Raw genomic sequence first — 22,596 nt, 5'->3', positions numbered from 1 at the left:
GTGCAAGTACCAGAATCCAGTATTTGGAAAACGTCGACGAAAACGTGAAAAGACCTATTATTCTTCAAAGAGACCATCGGGTTACCCATTTAATTATCATGGACGTACATTTCCGCTATAACCACCAAAATCATGAGACAGTCGTGAACGAACTACGACAAAAGTATCATATACATATGTCAACTGAGAGCTGCTGTTGCAGAAGCCAGGCGGCTTTGTCAGGTGTGCAAGAACAACAGGGTTAAACCGGGTCACCCCATAATGGCCCAGCTTCCCCCGGCGCGACTTGCTTCATTTTGTCGACCGTTTTCCTTCCTAGGAATAGACTATTTTGGACCAATGAACATCACTATCCTACGAAGAACAGAAGAAAAGTGGGGTGGTCTGTTAACATGCCTAACCACAAGAGCGGTCCACCTAGAGATTGCGCACTCGCTGACCTCCGACTCCTGTATTATGGCACTTCGAAACTTCATCGGACGCCGCGGAACTCCAATCGAAATTTATAGCGACAACGGCACAAATTTTGTAGGAGCCGAGCGAGAAGGCAGCCTTTAAAAACTTAAATACAGATAAACTTATAGAGGCATTCACATCATCTACCTCCAAATGGAAGTTTATTCCCACAGGATCGCCGCATATGGGAGGAAGTTGTTCGATCCGTAAAAAACACATTTTATCAGATAATGCCAACTAAAAATCCTTCGGAAGAACTCCTCAGAAATATGTTTATTGAAGTAGAAAATATAGTTAACTCAAGTGCTCTAACGTACATTCCGATCAACAATAAAAACGAGGAAGCTCTTACTCCTAACCATTTCCTCTTGGGATCGTCGAGTGGTTCAAAACCACTAGCAGTATTCGACTATGACTTCAGGGTACTAAAAAAGAATTGGCAAATGTCACATCAGTTCGCACAACACTTAGGAAGCGCTGGGTAAGGGAGTATCTTCCCACAATTACTCGTCGTGCCAAGTGGTTCAAATTAGTGAATCTAATCCAAGTGGGCAATATAGTTCTTACAACAGACCCAAACAGTCCAAGAAATTGCTGGCCTAAAGGCAGAGTAGTGCAAATCCGAACTTCCATCTGGACAAGTTCGCAGCGCTTTCGTTCATACCAAAACGGGGGTCTACGAAAGACCTGTCGTTAAACTGGCGACCTTGGGCATTGCATTAATAAAGTTTGTAACTTGGCCACAAAGGATTTCAAGTGTTTTGTCTCCTCATCGTGGGTGTTAACGACAAGTTTCTTTTCGTTGGTTGGTAACAATTCCAACAATGTTCTCTGAAAGTCAGTTTTTGATCTTAATAAATACCAAGATATTTCACACTTGATTCCCATTTAACATTTACATCATTACCGGTAAGTTGATCGCTTGGTAGAAAACAGGATTTTCTTTTTCTACTAAAAAAGATGGCTTGTAGTTTGTCAGCACTCAGCTTTATTTCCATTTAGTGTATCCCGTTTTTAAATTTGTCTCAATGGTAAGACTAAATGTATGCGATGAAAATATGCCTGTATCATCTGCATATATGGTTATCTAACAACCTGGTAATCTAGGAATATCAGAAGTATAAATATTGTACAGTAAAGGACCTGGTACTGATTCTTGCGGGACACCATAGTTGGTTTGATAACAGTTAGACGAACAGTTGTTGACGAAAACACTAAGGTAACGATTGGACAAAAAACTTTGGATGATTTTTACAAAGTAGGGTGACATGGTCGACATTGCACCAGTGGTACTCCATGCACCACGGCGAAATCTAACATACCGACAGTAACATCAGTGTAAACTTTACATTATCTTACGCGCCTTTCGCCAAAATGTTAGTGGATCTCAGTCTGGTGCTAGTTGTTGGTACGTGTGGACGTGTACAAGCCTTTTTTCAAATTAAAAGTGCAAATCAAAAAATTGAGTTAAGCTGTTTTTTTTTTCTCATTTAAGTTGTGGTCCATTTTTTTTTACTAAACATCGATAAAAATAATTTGTGTTGTTTTATTCATTGGTAAAATAATATAGATTCAAATATAATTGGGTAGATAGCGATTTATTTTGACTTCAAAATAAAGTGAGGGGGTAGTGCACCACAACAACATGGTCTTAAATGCACCATGGTGCATTTTGCACCCACTTGTCTAGAAAATTTACTCAGATTTTTCTAATTTTGTTTTAGATGCCAAGGAAGCCAGTTTCGAATAGGAAGAAGGGATTCCACACAAGGGATGAGATGAAACAAGCTCTCTTGAATATCGATGCCGGAATGTCGATTCGAAAGGCTGCAAAGGAATGCAAGCTTTCGTACCACACAGTACGAAGATATTTTTTAAAATCAAAGAATTCGGATCCTCTTTCCGACATCCGCTTGACTCCAAATTACCAGCATTTAATGATTTTTACTGAGGAACAGGAAACATCACTTAAACAATACATTGACTACTGTGCAAGTATTTTTTATGGCATCACTGCCAAAGATTGCCGAAAGCTGGCTTTTCAGCTTGCCAATATTAATGAGGTAGAAAATATTCCTGAGAACTGGAAAACATTTTCGATGGCAGGCATAGACTGGCTTCGGGGCTTCCGTACGAGGCACCCAGATCTTTCTCTAAGAAAACCCGAAGCGTGTAGCCTAGCAAGGGCTACTTCTTTCAATAAAAAATCTGTCGACACGTTTTTCGACAATTCATTTATTGTTATGCAGAGACAAACAAAATTCTCGGACGGAACAAGAATCTTTAATTTAGATGAAACTGCGACGACCACCGTCCAGAAACCACAAAAAGTACTGGCACCCAAGAACTCAAAAAATTTGTCGAAAGTTATAAGTGGAGAGAGAGGAGTGCTAGTGACAACTTCCTGTATTGTAAGTGCCAGTGGCCAGGCTTTACCTCCAGTGATTGTATTTCCACGAAAGAATTACAAAAGTCATATGCTTCATGGAGCACCAACAGGATCCTTGGGACTAGCAACTTCTTCCGGCTGGATGAATTCGGAAATGTTTGTAGATGTCATGAAACATTTCATCAAAAACACTAACAGTAGCATCACCAACCCCTCTTTGCTCATCATGGATAATCATGAATCACATTTGGCCATAGAAGCTCTTGATTTAGCTAAAGCCTCAGGTGTAACTATTTTAACATTTCATCCTCACACAACGTCAAAAATGCAACCACTTGATGTTGGTGTGTTCGGGCCATTTAAAAAATTTTATAATTCTGAAATGGATTCTCTAATGTTACGTATGCCTGGTCAGCCAGTAACGATTTACCATCTTGCTGAAGTAATTGGAAAAGCTTTTCAGCGTGCCATGACCCCTTGTAACATAATTAATGCCTTTAAGAAAACCGGGATATTTCCATTTGACCGAAATGTGTTCACAGAGGAAGATTTTCTTCCAAGCTCAGTTACTGATCGACCAAATCCAATACCTATATGCTCCGAGATTCCATCTGAAACCAATAACGTAGCAGATTCGTTTGACTGTCAGAACATGGAGCTGGTTGGTCTACCTGACACATCCGAGAATCCAATTGCAACTGCAGATCACCCAACAACAGCTCCACATCCACTTCCACAAACGGTCGAGGCAGAAGAGGGTCCCCATTGTAGTCGAAAGAAGCCTTTTTTAAGCCCATTTGATTTTAGACCACAAATGAAAGCTGGTCCTCGTAAGCCCAAGAAGCGCACCGCTGGCTGGTAGAAGCATTATTGCTACAGACACTCCCGAGAAAAATGAAATAGCTGCAAAAAAAAGTATCAAAAAACTGACAAAAAATCCAATTATTGTAAAACGAAAAGTACTTAAGGAAAGTGATAGCGAAACTGATGTCTCATTACCACTTGATGACTCAGAGGTCAATTTTGAATTATCTGAAGATGATATTTTAACAAATGATTCAGTTATTTTAGACTATAAGACTATTGAACGTCCATTAATTCGATCTCCTTCTGTAAATGATTTTGTATTAGTGACTTATAAGTCAAAAAAATCCAAAGTTTGCTATATTGGAAAAATATTAGAACCTAAGAACAGTAGTAACGAATGGTTCATTTCATTTTTGAGACTAAAATCAAAGGCTAATGAGCTTTTTTGTATGCCAGATTTTGCACTAGTCAATGAGGGGGAGATAAAATATATTCTTAAAGATCCTTCTGTATCAGGACCAACGCAAAGACAACAATCACTGTACAAATTTTCTGAATATGTTTTCAAACTAAACATATGTTAATCTATTATCCGTTTAACGGATATTAATGAATTTTTTGGCTATTTTTTTTTTTTTTTTAAATCTCTTGAAGAGAAATATTTAATTTATTTACATTTTTTGTTATTATTAATTTTTTATATATTTTTTAAGTGTTAAATGAACTATTTTTGTTTTTATTCTTAAAGATACAATGAATTCCCATTTGAATAAAATTCAGTATCACTTAAAATGTTTGTTTTATTTATAAATGTTAGTTGGTGGTGCATTGAGTAGGAAGTCTAGTCTTTGTTGTCTATCTTTTATGACGAATCAAAATATGTTATGTGAAATAAATGTCATTAATGTCTTCATTCGTTATTCGCTCCCATGTGAATAGTAATTTATTTCCAAACGGAACACAAGCAATATATGAACGTCAACTGTTATACAGAAAAAAAACATAAGCAAAGCACTACCAAAAGTAAAAATTACAAAACATATAGATTCTCCCAATTAATAGCTTTCAAATAAAACTTTTGATCAGGATAAAGCAAAGCAAATATAAATATTTATATTATTATTCTGTTGTCACATTTTCGTTTCGCTTGCTTCAATTTGAAACTCTTTCGTACTTGTTTGGTACTTTACGCACTAAGCGTTGAATATGACAGCACTGTTTTGGTTGTTCTTTCTACTAACCACTACGTGGCGCCTCAATCGCAATATAGTACTGTGTTGTGACATTTTAAACGTCATATCTATCTGTCATTGAATTTTGAAAAACGCCAAAATATACTTTCCCAAGCCAATCATTTTAACGGACTTGAAATCGTAACAAATTTTCTCAATTTTAATTAAAGTACATTTCTTAAGATACAAAGAATCATTCTTCCCGAATCAAATCTGAATTTCCACAAAATGGGTCGTCCCACTGAGATAAAACTCAATAATCCACCAGCAGATGTCATATCTTCGGTTAAATTCGGTCCCGACTCGAATCAATATCTCATTTCGTCTTCTTGGGACGGAACTGTCCGGTTCTATGATGTGGTCAATAATTCCCTGCGACAGAAGTTCGTCCATGATGTCCCAGTTCTTGATGTCGCTTTTGTGGTAAGATTATCCCTTCAATTAAAGTGATGTGAGAAAAATGCAATCATTTCTTTCAAATAGGACATCGTCCACGCTGTCAGCGGCAGTCTCGAAGGCCAACTGAAGCTCTTCGACGTCAACACTCACACCGAAAGTGTAGTTGGAAGTCACGATATGGCAGTGCGTTGTGTGGAGTACGTGGACAAGGTGAATGGTATCCTCTCGGGAAGTTGGGACAAAACCATCAAATTGTGGGATGTGCGAGACAAGCAATGCGTCGGCACCTACGAACAAAGCAACGGCAAAGTCTACTCGATGAGTGTCAAGGAAGAGAAGATAGTCGTAGCCACTTCGGACAGAAAAGTTCTCATCTGGGATCTTCGCAACATGGCGCAATACATGATGAAGCGAGAATCCTCGCTGAAGTACCAAACCCGAAGCATTCGAATCTATCCCAACAAAGAGGGCTACGTGATGAGCTCCATTGAGGGTCGAGTGGCTGTGGAATACTTCGATCCCGACCCAGAAGTCCAAAAGAAGAAATTCGCCTTCAAATGTCATCGCAACAAGGAGGACAACATGGAGACCATCTATCCTGTCAACGCTATCAGCTTCCACAATGTCTACAACACCTTCGCCACAGGTGGCTCGGATGGATTCGTCAACATCTGGGACGGATTCAATAAGAAACGTCTGTGCCAATTCCATCAGTACGACACTTCCATTGCCTCATTGCACTTCTCCAACGATGGCAGTACTCTGGCCATAGCTTGCTCCTATTTGGATGAATTTGAGACTCCTCCACCGACTGCCCACGATCCTACAATTTATGTGCGATATGTCAATGACCAAGAAACCAAACCGAAATGATAAAATTTGGACAGGAGAAGTTGCTTTAGTTTTAGCCCAATAACAATAAGTGTGTATTTCTGTTTCTCTGTTTTCCTTTTTTGTAAGGTGATGATGATGATCTTCTTTTTAAATAAATGGCTGATATTTGATGTGTAAGTCCCTGAAAATGTTGACTTAAGTCTTTTTTTATTTAGGAAACTGCTTTAGGAATCTTTTGAGTTAAAAAGTTTCATGGAAATAGTTAAAAAACTTGGCGGTGATTTTTAAGTGGTTGCATTTTCTTTTAATTAAAAATAGTTGGTTCCTTCGCAGGAATTCTGACTTCGGTGAAAAAGGATTTGCTTACATCACACACATAAAAGGTAAGAAAGAAAATTAAATTTGTTTTTGTTTCACAAACGTAGGACTGTCATGCTAAAGGCCTTGGGCTCAATCCTTGCCTTTGCCATCTAAAGTTTTTTCACGGGTACTGCGAGGAACTTATCAAATCTTCCAAAAGTAATTCTTGCTATGAAAAGTGCCTTCTCAAATTAGCTGTTCGAATTCGTCATAGAGAATGTACATATATCCCTGTAGGTTAAGTGTTGTAAGCCAAGACTTGAAAGACAATGTTTAACCCTCCTCTGAGATAGAGGCTGCATTTGAAGAAGCTTTTTCCGATGTTTGTAACGAGGAAAGTTTTAATGAGTAGACGATGGTGAAACGTATGAAGTGGAGTTGAACAGATAATATCCTATTAATGGAATGCGTACTCAAGATAGGGAAGGACCAAAGTGTTATTTAGAGCGAGAGTAATATAAGGATCCTGAAATTATTTATCGTTTAATAAATCCCAACATAGGTGCTCCTGAAATCAAGAGATTAGAATTAAAAATAACTTCAAGATCTTTAAAGCTATGAACACGATGCATCGAGTGATGGGGTATTTTAAAATCAATTAAACCAGGAGTCCGTTTTTGAGTTAATGTTTGGCCCATTCTTTTTTGCATTAAGAAACAGAACTGTTAATATCCTCGTGGTAGTTGTAATCTATCGTTCAGAGATTGTATGCTTTTGAAGATTTTCATAGCAATCGCATAGATTAAAATTGTACTGTATCGTGCACAACGGGGTACATCATTGATAGCTACGATAAAGAGAATAGGTCCTTAATGACTACCCTAGGGAACTCCTGATTTGGCAATAAAAGTGTTGGAGAAAGAATTTCTGAATTTAACTTGATAAGAAGTATTTTGAAGTTACAAAATCCATGTGATAAATTGGAAAAAATTCTCAAGACAAGACTGAGTTCAAAGAACAGCAAATTGATCGCTTATAGACTCGATCTGAACTAAACGTCGCTGCAGCAAAGGTAGTCTAGATTAGGCAGATGTGGCCGTATAGTTTGGTTTTATTTTAGATGTTAAAATGTTTTATATGATGACATGGACTGAAGATAGAGAAAGCATTGAAGTGATGAGGTGATAACGTGGGCAGGCTCTTACTTACTTTTATTTTGTTAATATATCTATATGGAGTCGGGCACCAATATCCACATAGCTGGATAGCGAGACAAATTACGGAACGGTGAACTGCTAAACAATATAGGCATAATCATAAAAATTGAGAATCATCTTAGATCATTTAATCTTCAAGACAAACTTCATATATCAGGAGCAAAACTTGACCACCAGAATTTAAAAAATATTTAAGTTAAAATATTTATTTTTGTGAACTAGTTACGGTAATATTTATATATGTTGTCCGGCTGCAAGTACTCCTCCTGTAGCATAGGGCAACAACAAGATCCTTCCACCTATCCCGATTCACCGCAACTGACCTCAGCTGACCACGATTGAATACCTTGAAACCGAGCCTCCTTCAAAACTGATGACATCCAAGTTGTCTTTGGTCTTCCAACGCGTCTATTACCCTGGGAATTTCATTGGACGGATTGTTTTGCGGGAAATCAAGCATCAGTGAGCGTGGTTAGTAGACAGATGGGGGACAGTCTCGAAACCTACCGCGTGTTGTTGTCATGTGTTCTTCCTGTACGTTCTTCTTTCTCTTCTGTCCTTCTGTTTTGTATTAATGTCTTGTGTTTTGCTATATTGTCGTCAGATTTCCTCAGTGTATGGCCTATCCAACGCCACTTCCGTTGCATGATGTCTATGTCCTATTTTTCTGTCCGGTTCTATTTCACAGCTCAACGTTAGATTTGGTTTGCGTCCACCAGATCTTCAGAATAGAGCGCAGACGTTAATGAAAGCTTGTAGTCTGCTCGAGATGTTAGTAGAGCATTTCCATGTTTCAGAAATCAGAAGCATATAACAGCACACTGATTTGACGTTGGATTCAAAGAGTTTCAACTTGGTGCGTAACGATATTTTGTTAGAGTTCCACACAGGAGAAACGATTGCAAATGCACTAAGAGCTTTTTTTTATTCTTCTGTTAACATCTAGGTCCGTTCCACTATCGAGGGATATAAAACTTTCAAGATAATTAAACTGCTCGACCTCCTCTATGGTCCCCTGCCTTAGAATAACTTGTGTGCTTTGGCCCGTGGTCATTACTTGGGTCTTATTTGTGTCAATCCTTTAGCCAACCAGCACTCCTCGGTAATATTTATAAAATTATTAAATACGTCCATAACACAAGTCACAATTAAATTCTGAGATGAAAACATGAAATTTTGATTAGGAAAAATATTTGTTTTTGAAAATGATGGTTCAGATTATTGGGCATCTGGAAATTTAGATTTCAATCCGATGAGATGAACGATTGATTAAAACATTTAATTGCTTACAATGTCTTTGTTTAGCATTTGAGTTTTAAACCAGACTACAACATAGCAATTTTATTACTTTTATATAACTTTTTTTTTTAAATGAATATAATGGTGCTTACTAAAGCATGCATCTTCTGTACCTACCTATTAAATTGAAAATGTAAAGAGAACTAAAAGGAAGTTAGAGAAAGGCATTTTAAAGGAAAATCTTATTTTCGTTTATTATATGGGCTAGTAGCAAAATATAATCTCACCACTTCAAAAAATTTATACAACAGAAGTTTTTATAGTTTTCGTATTTATAGCAATTTCGCAAGATTATAAAATACGCAGCCGTTGAAACATCTTATACATATTATTTCGAATTTTCAGAAGAAAATACAGAAAATATGACGTTTTCAAATAACGAGAATTTTATAAACAAAACTTATAAACCAGACAAGAAATATGAAGAAAGTTTAAATTGGACAACGATAAATTGTTAGCTGCAATCTTAAATTAAAGTCCTTTGAAGAGATAGATATTTCATCCTCAAAACGTGATGGACAGACGATAATCTTTCAAATGACTTGTCAAAATGAAGCTATAGCAGAGCTTTAAAAAGAAATTTGGATGAAAAGAGGAAGGGAACTTAGTGTACCTACATTATTAAATGACGTACCTATGGTTAACATTCATTTTTTAAACGTAAAGGAAATAACAACATATATTATTTTACAAAACAGTAAAGTAGTTTGAAATGGAGGTGGGTGTGTTTTTTATAATTTAGAAAAAAAAAGAGGTCAACAGAAGTCTGATTTCAAACATTATTTGTTTGAAAACGACAAATAAAAAGCATTCCATTTAGTGACTCACTTCTGGAATCTAATGTAAGCCATTTTGGAAGTTAAACCAAAAAGTTTCATGTATTTTATTTTTGTTTATGAAATTCGAAAATTTGCTCAATTTTTTTGTTTGAGATAGGTAGGTAGAAATGGCGTAGGCAACCTAGCCTGAGATCCAATTAGCGCTGTAGTGCGCCGTTTTGATACCAAAAACTCGTTTGACCTGTGATTGAAAGGGATAGATTTATAGAGAAGCTTCATAGCGATTATGTTAGAGCCATTTTGTCGCATTGAGAAAAAAGATTAGGTCTCTAATCTATGTCTCAGATAGCTCATCGAGTTCTTGAAAGAATGCTTTTCCAAAGCATTTCATTCTGGTGTTTGCCAAAGCAGGACATTTGCAGAGGAAATGGATTATGGTTTCACTTTCTCTTTGGTCACTATACAGCTACGGCAAAAGGTGTTGTAAGAGATACCCAACTTCTCTGCATGAACTCCTAAAGGCCAATGTCTGGTACAAACCGCAACAATCCTGGCTATGTCTTGCCTTGGCCTGCATTGAAGATCGTTTGTACGGGTTTTGTTATAGGTGGGCCATATCTTCCTAGATATAATGCAGTTGGGTAAATTGCTCCACCTTCGGTTTGGTAGATAGAAAAGATTTTACCCTCCATAGCACCAAGAGGAATGTTAACCATTTTCGCAAGTGAGCTATGAAGGGCCAATCCTTGCCTGGCTAGCTCGTCAGCCCGTTCATTTCCCACGATACCACTATGGCCCGGAACCCAGATCAGGGTGACACTGAGGCTCGCAAGCTCATTGCGACATTGCTGGACCAATTTAGATGAGGATGTGGCCGAGTTAATGGATTTGACAGCTGCCTGACTGTCTGTAAAGATAGCCACATTTCGGTTTTGGTTTGGGCTTTGTTTTAGTATCTTACATGCCTCCCTTATTGCCAGCATTTGGCTACATTTAGGGTCTCAGAAAAGATCCCAGAACCAACTCCGCGCTCCATCTTTGAGCCGTTAGTAAAGATGGTCATCCTCCCAATCTTCTCTCGATGCGAAAATAACATTAAAACCCTTACTAAGGTTCAAAATAGGAGATAATATCTGAGGGAATCAATTTCGTAGTGTTGCTGTGACCATAAGGTTTTGACAACCAGCTATTTGATTCCTTCAGCCTAATAGCGCTGCAGGAAACTATGTATTTAATAAAAAGGTCGGTTGGTAGAAGATCCAAAATAACGTTTAAGGTGTCCGTTGGGCAAGTACGCATGGCTCCTGTGGTGCCCACGCAAGCTGTTCTCTGAACCTTCTTTAGCTTATTAATATTATAGGCTTTGCTAAGAGCAGACCACCACACAATCGAACCATATGTTAAGATTGGACGTACTACGGCTGTGTACGTCCATAAAATCATCTTCGACTGAAGTCCCCACTTTTTGCCGAAAGTTTTGCTGCAGGCGTAGAAGGCAACACAGGCCTTCTTAACCCGTACTTCAATATTTAGTTTCCAGTTTAGTTTATTGTCGAGTATATTTTTTAGAATAGTTCAATTGACAACTTTTTTTAACAAACTACTTCAAACATTCTAAGCAAGACAAATCGACAGACAGGATGGGAAGTTATAAGTGTGAGTCGCATCCCAGCCTCTTTTTTTGTTAAATTTGAAATGGCAAACAAAATTGTGAAAATATGCAAAATTTCTCTTCACATTTTATTGATTGGCATAGAAAGGGAACCAAACTTATTTATTAATTTTTTAAATTCTTATTAAGAACACGCTTCAAAAAGTTAGATATGATATCACATCTAGGGAAGCCAAAAATGGAGTCTACAACACTATTGAATATGACATTAAGTTTTCTTTAGCTTATAAAAACACTGCACAAATATTCTTGCAAGATTATAGGATACAAGCTGCTTGAAGAAAATGGAAAGGCTTTAAAAAAATCATTACGCCATCACTATTTTAGTTAGGGAAAAGAATCATGCGGCGTTAGAAAGGATTTCAGAATTGATACTAAATAATTGTTTCCATTTCTCTGACGGTAGCTACGTTTCCCTTCTGTCCTGGCTATTGCGGCGATTGACACCAAATTTGGAAATTAATGTTTTGATTTGCGTTAGATGTTTTTTATTTTTTATTTAAATAATATATAAATGTGTATGTACAAAATCGAAATTAAAATTTTCTCAAAAACAAAACAATAGACTTTTTTTTCTTAGCTTGGCTTATTTTAATAAAGAAAATATATGTTTCTAATTCTACAGAAATGTACCATATAACCTTTATATTGTTTTTAATTTTTCAAAGAACTAATAAACCGATTTCAAAAATTAATATACCGTCTTAATAATAAATACATCAAACATATCATTTATTTATTTATATTTTTGTTCAAAAAAAATGTTTCTCGGTAATGGTTCATTTTTATCTTACGAAATTCAAATTTAAGACTGCATAAATATTTGTAAGCTAAAATTGAAATTTTTTTAGTAAGTTTAATTTTATTTTAATTTTCAAATCAAATTTTTGAAAAATTAAAATTTTTCTGAGAAATCTGAGAAAGATTGGTAAACAAATAAACATAAGCTGATAATCAGCCCTATCATGAATTCCATCGTAATCGGAAATTTTTACGAATCCCGAAAAACTGTATCATGAAATCCGTTAGTAATGCAAAATTGTATGAGACTTTCTACCACGAACGGATTTCGGGATTCGTAAAAATTTCCGATTACGATGGAATTCATGATAGGGCTGAATGACTTGGTAATATACAATGAGCTAAGAAATATGCTTATTGACTATTCAGATATCCTTTATAATGACTTTATTTTTAATAAACCGACATAAAAAACAACCCAAAAAAGTTTTGGAGCTATTTTAATAGCAAGAGAAATACTGACGGGTATCCGAACTGCATGTTTTTCAACAACGAACTTACCCATGGCTCTTAAATTTTTTTTTAAATATGTTTGCAATTTTTTTTAAGATGCTTTTTAAGTAGCGAACACCTGTCAAACGCCTGAGTCATCGGCCCTCTCACAAAATGTCCCTCATTAGAATGAAGGCTGTTCCGGTATCTCTTAGGCTGGCTTGCTTGCAATGGGCTTAGTTCGTTGAAAATGCCTGGGTTCTTGGTAATACAAAAATTTGGATCTACAAATATTAGGACCCTAAATTCATCCTTAAGAAAATAAAATGAATTACTATTCGAATTTCGAAAAATTGAAAGGATTGATCGAGAAAGGAATTTCAAGTAACAACCTTAGAGAAGGAAGGACTAGATGTTATGTCCATAAGAGGTATATCCCACCCACGCATCACTAACGGTTTACGACCTTGGCTACTGCTACCTCAATGTCGTTTCCAGTAAGCCCCTAACTTCATATGTGGTGACTTACCGAAGGTTTTCTAAAATGTTCAAATTTACCCTTACAATATCTTTAAGCAATCCATGAAAAAAATCATATTCTATTTATCCTATCCTCTTCGCATTCTTTTTAATGAATCGCTCAAATCTTCAATTTTTCCTGAAATTTGGAAGAGTTCGTACATAAAACCGATACATATAAAGTGTAGTAAAAATGAAATACAAAATTATCGTCCCATTGCAACACTTTACGTGATCCCTAAGTTATTTGAGTACATTATTAGTAAAGTCATATCGTTTAATTGTAAGTCTATAATTCCTGACAGTCCACATGGTTTTGTTCAAAATAAGTCATCAGTTACTAACCTCTTTCATTTCAGTTCTTTTTGTTTAGATTCGTTTGAAAAACGGAAACAAGTTGACTGTGTCAACAGACTTCAGTAAGGCCTTTGATAAATTGTGCCATAGAACGTTAACTTCCAAACTTAAATCCCAAGGCTTTAACGTTAAATTTGTTTTTTAGGTTTCGTCGTACTTATATAATAGAGCATACAGCGTAGATTTTAGGAATAAGCGGTCATCAAATTTTTATACCAACTCTGGCGTACCACAAAGTAGCCACTTAGGACCTTTACTGTTTATTTTGTACGGTAACTATCTACCTTCTATTATAAAACACTCATCTGTTTTAATTTAAGCTGATGACATTTAAATTTTCAAACGTATCGACTCACTTGACGACTGTTTATTTCTACAAGATGATCTAAATAGTTTTCGCGAATGGTGTTTTATAAATGTAATTCAATGTGCTTTACACGCAAACAAAATTTTCAATTATCAATTAAACTCCTCTTATTTGACTAAAATATCTATTTTCTCTGACCTAGGTATTATTCTTGACTCAAAGTTAACTTTTACAAATCATTATCTACATTATTAAAAAAGTAAATAAGACACTCTGATTTATAAAACGGTTTTCACATGATTTTCGCTACCCTTAAACTTCTTTATATAACATTTGTAAGACCAATACTGGAATATGGCTGCATAATATGGGCTCCCTTTTATTCAGTCCATATAAACAGAAAAGAAGGAGTACAAAGAAGATTCATGCGCTTCTGCCTCCGTTACTTCCTATGGTCCAAAAGGCTCGAACTTCCACCGTACAATCTTCCATCGCTTTCTAAACACAGTACATTTAGCTAAGCTTTATTATAAAACAGCCCCATCAACCTATTGATTTCAGTTTACAACAAGTATTACTTTTTGGGATACAAGCTATGATTTTAAAAGTAAAACATTTAAATTAAAATTTTCAACACTTCACACTAAATAAACTGGGAGATAGCCGCAATACAAAAACTCAAAAAATTTGTTTTATTTTCAAGATTTCTAATTATCGGGATTTTTCCCGATTTTCGAAATTTTTGGATATTCGTTTTAGGTATTCTATCCCCAACTTTAAAATGTGCTCGTTAAAACCATCAAGAATCAAGTATCTTGAGTTTGGCGTCTTATAAAAACAGTTGTTTTAGATACTTTGTAAGATTTTGTTAAGTTTTTAGAAAAATCTAATTGATGTTTTTTTTTTTTAACAGAAAATTTAAAACCTAAAATCAAAACAAATATGAAAGAAGTTAAGACAAAGTTTCTTTAAAAAATCAAAGTCTTACCAAAAATACTATAATATTGATTTAATTTCTCAAATATATTTCTATTTAATATTCTTTCAAGATCCTTCAGTACAAAAATTGCTTTATTACAATAATTTCATTTAAACATTTTTAGCGGTTCACTAATGGGAAGTTATCAGTATGGTTCACATTACGAATCCCAAGCCTGACAATCCCCAACTATTGGAATTAAAGAATCATTAATCATTAAATCAATAGCATTTTAAAATTGGAATAACTTTTTTCAGCGTGTTCTAAAAGAAATTAAAATTTCAAAATTTGACATATCTTAACTTACCTAAAAATTACCGAAAAATTGGGTTTGCGCAGCCGATATTTCAAAATAAGAGACGACATCCATTGGTGTAATGAATTATTTTTGGGTAATTTGATTTTAATGACAACTCCTGTACTGTACCCTAATTTATTTTTGTTGTTTTTATTATTCTAAGTAAAAGTACTTTTATCGCAAAAAAAGAAAGAAAAGAGTCATAAAATAAAAACACAGAGGCAACTTATCTTTACTTATAAATAATAAAAAGCACACTTTTATTTATTGAATTAGGTCATTAACAAAATAAAAGTTTTTTTTTAAATTATTCTAATCACACTCTCTGATTTGCCACTGAAACTGTGGCTCTCCGGCAAACGTCTTCGGTATCCACGTAAAGACATATCTCAAATTATTGCCAAAGTAGTAATTCGAGGTCATCAAATATTCATTGTGTCTTGAACTTTTCAAATAACAATAATCATCGTCATTGACAAGTTCTATGAACCATTTGGTCCGCTCATCGATCTTCGTATGATTTTTCAGCTTTCGATTTAAAACATGTCGGAAATTCGAGCTGTGTTTGGTGTTTGCTGCGAAGAGGAATTCACCTTCAAAGACTCTATTCGATATGACGAAGAAGTTGTCAATTTTTTTGAAATACCATTGACTCCCGGGAGAAAGTTCTGTCGAGAATATCTTCTGACGTCGTCGCTTCGAGTCGTCCGTGTGGCTTGAGTTTATAGCTGTGAGATATACTTCCGCTCCTTTATTCCAAAGACATGCCGCAGGCAGGAAGAACAGATTCCTAGCACAAGTTGGAAGATTTTCGATAATCTTATCTGCCAAGTCCTTCAGAGTGCCACTAAGTTCTTGATACCTTCTATCGGAAGTGAGTTCCTTAAGAATCGAGGCTATTCTCATAATCACTTCGGATTCCGGATTATGGTTGAACTGGATTGACCAATACAATATACTTACCCCACTCACTCTCTGCTCAATGAATTGATGGTTGTTAATTATGTCAAGGACCTTGGAGTGATTGTCAATGTTGGCATTGACAAATTCATAAATGATACTTTCCCATTGCTCGGGATCGTAACGATACACGGCAGCTGTCAAATTGTCCATCTCTTGGTATGCACCTGTACGCAAGGCATCGTTCAAGGCATCCAGAGTGGAGTCAATGATAGTGTCCTTAAGTTCATTGTAAGTGAATTGTGCAAACTCGGTTTTGAAATAATCCACAGGGTGGTTTAAGAATTTTGTCTCCAGGACTTTTGCCAGGCGTATGGATTTGTAGGGATCTGTGTGATCATTTTCAACCATCTCCCTTTGCAAAGCATTCACAGAGGCATATATCAGATTTATGTCAGTTAGACTCTCTATAAATCTCGCTAAGAGCTCAAAGTTATCAGCATTGTTATCATAGATCGCAGCAATGGTCTTCGTCACTTCTTGAAGATTGTTAATTTGCTTGAGTTGTTCTTCGGCGGTGTCAAAATTGTGACTTCTGATGTATCCAACTATGTTCGAAGGCAATTGAGTTTCTCCAGAATCTTGCAATGTTCCATCACTCTCCGGGGCTTCAATGATGTCAGCTAGTTCCTTCTTCAAAAACTGAAAGTCGCCCTCAATTGCAGATGACTTAAAGGTTATAACGTCGTCATCGAGAGGCTTTTGGAGAGCTGTTAATGAAGACGACACATCCTCTTGAAGTTGCTGCAGCTTATTTTGCAGTGTCAAAAGTCGATTGATATGACTTGATGACTTAATAAATTTTGCGTTGTTTACATTGATGTGTCCAATAAATAAACACCCCACTAATAAATGATAATACAAATAATTTGTCGGCATTTTAAAAAAAATTACTACGAGCTTAACTGACTTCCGATGTCGACTGCGGTCATTAAAACTACAAAAAGACTGCCGTCTTGAGAGATTCGTCGAATATTTTTATATACAATTTAATGTGCTCTTGGCTTGTAATCTGCCTCCTCTCTAGCGCGTAAAGCGTTCGATTTGAAATTGAAAATGAATGCTCCCAATTTTTTCGCGCAGCAATTGATAAGCAATTTATAAATATTGAGCCTTATCTGTGGCCGAAATGTTTATGGCATTACTTTGATGTCATTTTTATTCAAAAAATATTTAAATAATATAAGAGGTAGTTGAGAGTCGTAGGTATTTACTCGTTATTTAATTGAGCTTGAAAACTATAGGAAATATATTCACTATATTGATTTTAGTAAATTGAAATATTAGAAATGTATAAAATTTACTAGTTTTTGAGAGTTTTAAGAAACTTTATTCTCACTTCAAGAAGAAATCTGAAGAAAACTGATTTCCGAAAGGGATATTTTGTGTGATAACCATACTTGAGTTGCTGTTAAAGGCTACACATAAAATAATAAAATCAACTTCAGTGCGGCTGAACTTCTCATGTTCAAAATACTGACTTTATGTCTAGGTCTATGGAGAAAAAAATGTTTATCAAATTACTAATGAGCTCCGTGGCCATGACACCATATATAGTTTGACCAATTATCGAAATTATATTTTAGCTTTAATTTTTCATTTGATCATCAAATCTAGAATAGACAGTGGGGTAAATCGTTTGTAGTTTTCAGACAAAAATGGATGCATTGTGTTCGGGACTCTGGAACAAGGAATTCACATGTCTTATAAAAAAATGAAAGAAGACAGGAAGGCGGTTATTGACATCAAATTTCTTTATCAGTGATACCAATGATCTGCAATTTAGTCGAATTAGATTTCTGAAAGATCTTCATTAACTCTGCAGATGAATTCCTCCAACAAATTAAACGGGCATGAAAGCTACAATTGTAAATCATTGGGTTAAAGATGTAAACTGATACTGTGACTAACTCGGGCGAGGTCAGTTATGAACATGCAAAATAGGATAGTGCCCAAAATTGAGCCTTGCTTAATTTTGTACCTGCTTTAAATCTCTAACTTAAATAGATAAGGTGGCTCAACTGTCCGTTGAGAAATAGGGCCTAGATACGTAAAACTCTCAAAAATTAGTACATATTGTCAGGGATGCCGGGGACCTAAAGTTTTAAGCCGAATTCAAACAGCTAATTGAGAAAGCACTTTTCATAACAAGAACTACTCTTGAAGGATTTTTCAATTCCTCGCAAGAAGCAGTACCCGTCAAACCGACTTTAGATGGCACATGTAGGGATTGAACCCAAGACCTGTGGAATAACAGTTATACGCACTAACCAACACGCCACGGGTACGGCTACCTAAATACAACTGAAAACGTGTTCTTCAATGCTGGAAAATCCACTGCATAAACTTTTCCATCTTCCTGCTGTAAATATCTCTGAGCGGATGGAACACAGCATCTGTCCTTTTCCTGGAACTTAGAATGTCTCCAACACACATGGCAAGAAATTTGTCACCCCTTCTGATCTGGCTGTAATTAACCATGCCTTTATTTGTCAAAAACTTGAATATATCCCACATATTTGGGAAGATGCTCCTAAAACAAGTTTAAGACTTTTGGATAAGATCCAAAAAAGGGCTTTGAAAATTATAAGCGATAAAACTATAACCGAAAAAAAATACTTTAGTTGAACACTGATGCATTGTTTCATGTATTTTGTTGTTCTACAGGTATTTTTACAAACAGTGTTCTGCCGAATTACCAACTATAGAGGCATCAGCTTACTTAACATCGCTTACAAAATCTTTTTTGCCGTAATATGTGAACGTCTAGAGCCAATCGTTAACAACCTGATAGGTCCCTATCCGTGTGGTTTTAGACCAGGAAAGTCCACGGTCGATCAAATATTCACATTACGGCAGATCCTAGAAAATGCCTAAGAGCACCAATCGACATCCACCATCTTTTCATCGATTTTAAGACCGCTTATGACATCCTTTACAGAGACGAGCTGAATAGAGCCATGTCTAGTTTTGGCATTCTTGCCAAACTCGACTTTTTTTTAACATTGTACTTCAAAGAATAGTGCAGAGCTCCCATGTAAACCTTAAGTAAGTAAGTTCTGCCGAATAAGCCAGTTGCAATCCCCCCCTTAAACAATTGTTGCACTTCTAGGAATCCACATCAGTTTAAACTTGAGCTCTTTCTTTTTTTAACCGTACATCCAGAATATGAAATGCTTTACTCTGTTTTTTCCTATACCATTTTCAAATTCAAAACCTTAAAACCAATGTGCACTGGTATCTCCTCTTTAATGCTTCCCTATTTTACTAGAGCTTTCACTGTTTTTAAACTTTAAACATGTTAAGGGTATTAATAACCCCTTAATATCTCTTTTGAAAATTTAAAAAAAATCAGAAAATAATGTCGCTTAAATTTATGAAAATAAACTTATTTGAAATTTTCATATTTATACACAATAAACATATATTAATTTTTACCAATTTTAAGTAGTAGTAGAAGGCAGATCTCAGCAAACTTAGTTACACGGGTAGTGCTTGTCGCTTTTTTAATAATTTTTACTAGCAGATCCCAAACGTGTTCGATGGGATTCATGCCATTCCACGTCTTCCAAGTAGTCCGTAACGGACCTTTCAACGTGACGTCTGGCATTGTGTTGCATTTGCAGGACACTTCCAATAAATAGTGCAAACGGAACCACATATTCCTCCAGAATTTTGCTAATATAAAAATTGGAGTTCACAGATTCTTCCACGAAACACAGTTCAGTTTTTCCGTTTTTTCTTTAAAAATCTTTTGATTTAGATTTTAAGCACTTTATTTTCAATTCGAAAAATCGGTCCTATTACAATAACTTCCTTTTATTTAACAAGAGACTATGATTTTCAAAGCGTGTTTCTTAATTCTGTCTTCAGCTTGTATTCAGGGTAACTGTCCCATTATGTGATTGGTATTAAAATCATAGCTCAATGCAGGCTTTGTAGATTAATTCCAGATTATTTATCCGACAAAATTTCTTGCATTATCAGAGAAATCCTTAACATTTTTTGACAACGTTAAATGTTATGAGCATTTGACAAGAGGACGTCAGTGAAACAAATAACTAAAATTTTAAAAGCATAAGCGAATTAAGGAAATGGTTTTGAATCTTTAAAGTATTTATTTTGCGAACTTCAAAATTAAAATCATGCTTATTGCAAGAATATGTTAACTTATCTTATGTGCTTGAGTCTATGTCACTTTCGTGGAAGCATACAGCGCTGTTCAAAAAATGTAGATCAAACATTTAATTATTTTTTTCGAGATCAGTTCTGGGAATTTAGTAACGCTACGGTTTTTTTTACTAGTAAGCGACATGTCATTCAAACACTGTATAAAAGTTGATGTTATTATCAATAGGAGCTGCATTTGGCTCATAATAGTAGCAGGAAGACTTCGGTGTACCTTAAAAACGATATGTGTCGAGCTACACGCAAAATAAGTTTCGTCAAGCTTAGTCATAAAAAGACTTGTGAAAGCTGGACTTACAGTACCCTTGGCATGATGGTTAGTGCGTTGGACTATAAATGCGATCTGATACAGGATAGATTGGCAGTTCCGTTAATCTACCACGTCAGACGAAGAGCCGTGGATAGGCGACTCCCATATAATCGGGACGTAATGGCACAAGGCGGAGCAGAGCTCCTTCGGTTCAGTAGGGCTGTGTCCGAACGGGACCGAACTGATAGGGTGAAGCAGGAGAACCAGTTTTGGTGGCTTCAATGGGCACTTGATAGTGGGTAGTCGGGATGGGGTTTTAAGCCTTGGCCGGCTTACATACTTGTTTTATAGTTTTAGGGTTTAGTTTAAAGTAGAATAGGCATGGTGGCAAAAAAAAAAACAAAAAAAAGAGGCTGGGATGCGACCCATACTGATAACTTCCCATCCCGTCTGTCGATTTGTCTTGCTTAAAAGTTTGTCTATATGTATTTTTACCAAATTTGTGCACTATTTTTTGTAGATTTTATTTTTTATGAAAAAAAAACGGACTGTTGGATTTTTATATAAAAATTACTGAATATTGAAAACAATATTTTCTCTGAAATAAAATAAGTTTAAAGCCAATATTTTTCATTTTTAAAAAGCTATTTGAGCCGAAAGTAAATTTTTACCAAGTTTTAGTATTGTTTTTTTTTAGAGTTTTAGTTTTTGTAAAAAAACTGTCAATTCGAATTTTTTAAAAATTTTACCAAATGTTGAAAACAATATTTCTTATAATATAAAATTAGTTTGAAGTCAATATTTAAAATTTTCGAAGAGATATTTGAGTCGAAAATCAATTTTTACCAACTTTTATACATTTGTTTTCAGGTTTTTATTTTTTGTTATAAAACTATCAATTCGATTTTTCTCAAAACTTGTCTTAATTTTGAAAACAATATTTCTTATAAGAAAAACGTTAGTTGGAACCTATTATCTCAAAGTTTTTAAGAGATATTTGAGTCGAAAATCATTTTTTACGAACTTTTGTTAATTTTTTTTTCGGTTTTTAATTTTTTTTACAAAAAATGTCAAATCGATTTTTTTCAAACTTTAACTGAATGTTGACAACAAAATGTTTTGAAAGATAAAAGTAAATTAAAGCCAATATCTCAAAGTTTTGAAAAGATATTTCAGTCGAAAATCAATTTTTACCAACTTTTATACATTTTTTTTAGGTTTTTATTTTTTGTAAAAAAAACTTAGATTTTTCTCAAAATTTTATCAGATGTCAAAAAAATTATTTTTCGTTGCACAAAATTGTTTTAGAGATGAAATCATGTTTCAGTCGTAAAATTTTGGAGGTGACAAAATTTTTTTTTTCAGTTTTATTGATTTATAAAAAAAACCGTTAATTGGTTTTTTTTCAAAAAATATACCTGTTTGGTATCACGTTATAATATATTATATTAAATTTAATTCAAGTCTCTAGCGTTTTTGGTTCGTAAGATATTTAGGGTTAACCAAAATTTTCACCTTTTTTTCAAACTGCTATGGTAAAAAAACCACCCACGCAATTTTCTTGAGAGCCCTTTCTGCATCTTTCTGCCTTATTATCTGTATAACAAAATTTATTTGAAGTCGATATCTCTTCTGGTACTTGAGCTATGGACGACGAAAAAAACGTCGCGAACGTACGGACGTACGGACGTACGGACGTACAAACGTACAAACGTACGTAAACACGCACGCACAGACATCTTTCTAAAAATCTTTTATTTCGACTCTAGGGACCTTGAAACGTCGAGAAATGTCAAAATTTTCAATTTGACAAATCGGACCCATTACAATAACTTCCTATGGGAAGTTAAAAAACAGGAAATATAAAAAAAAAGAAAAACAAAATTAAAAAAACATACAAAAAGAGCCAATAAAATATAAAAACAAAAAACGTTAGATTTGCTGCTGTGGTTGTTCTAGTTTTAAGTAGTTTATAAAGGGTGTCCCAAAATTAACGCAAGATTTGAATTTGCGGCCATTTGTGCAGTGAAGTGTTGGCAACCCTGAAAAAAGCAATTTGACAGCTAACAGTATAGGATTATTAAAAATGGAGCGTTACACGATAGAACAACGTGTCTTCAT

At 35.2% G+C, this 22,596-nt stretch overlaps 1 protein-coding gene across 1 annotated transcript; it reads left to right on the top strand.

Annotated features, from left to right (window-relative positions):
- The first annotated feature begins 4,958 nt into the window (after nt 1-4,958).
- Nucleotides 4,959-6,311, top strand: LOC129938614 (mitotic checkpoint protein BUB3). The gene is made up of 2 exons (XM_056046278.1): nt 4,959-5,307; nt 5,368-6,311. The coding sequence occupies exons 1-2, from the start codon at nt 5,113-5,115 to the stop codon at nt 6,154-6,156; spliced, it is 984 nt and encodes a 327-aa protein (XP_055902253.1). The 5' UTR covers nt 4,959-5,112; the 3' UTR covers nt 6,157-6,311.
- The last annotated feature ends 16,285 nt before the right edge of the window (nt 6,312-22,596 follow it).

This window comes from Eupeodes corollae, chromosome 1 (genome assembly GCF_945859685.1).
Source record: "Eupeodes corollae chromosome 1, idEupCoro1.1, whole genome shotgun sequence".
In the NCBI taxonomy this organism is placed as follows: Eukaryota; Metazoa; Arthropoda; class Insecta; order Diptera; family Syrphidae; genus Eupeodes; species Eupeodes corollae.
The sequence above is the reverse complement of the archived record's forward strand: the minus strand, read 5'-3'. Positions and strand labels throughout refer to the sequence as shown.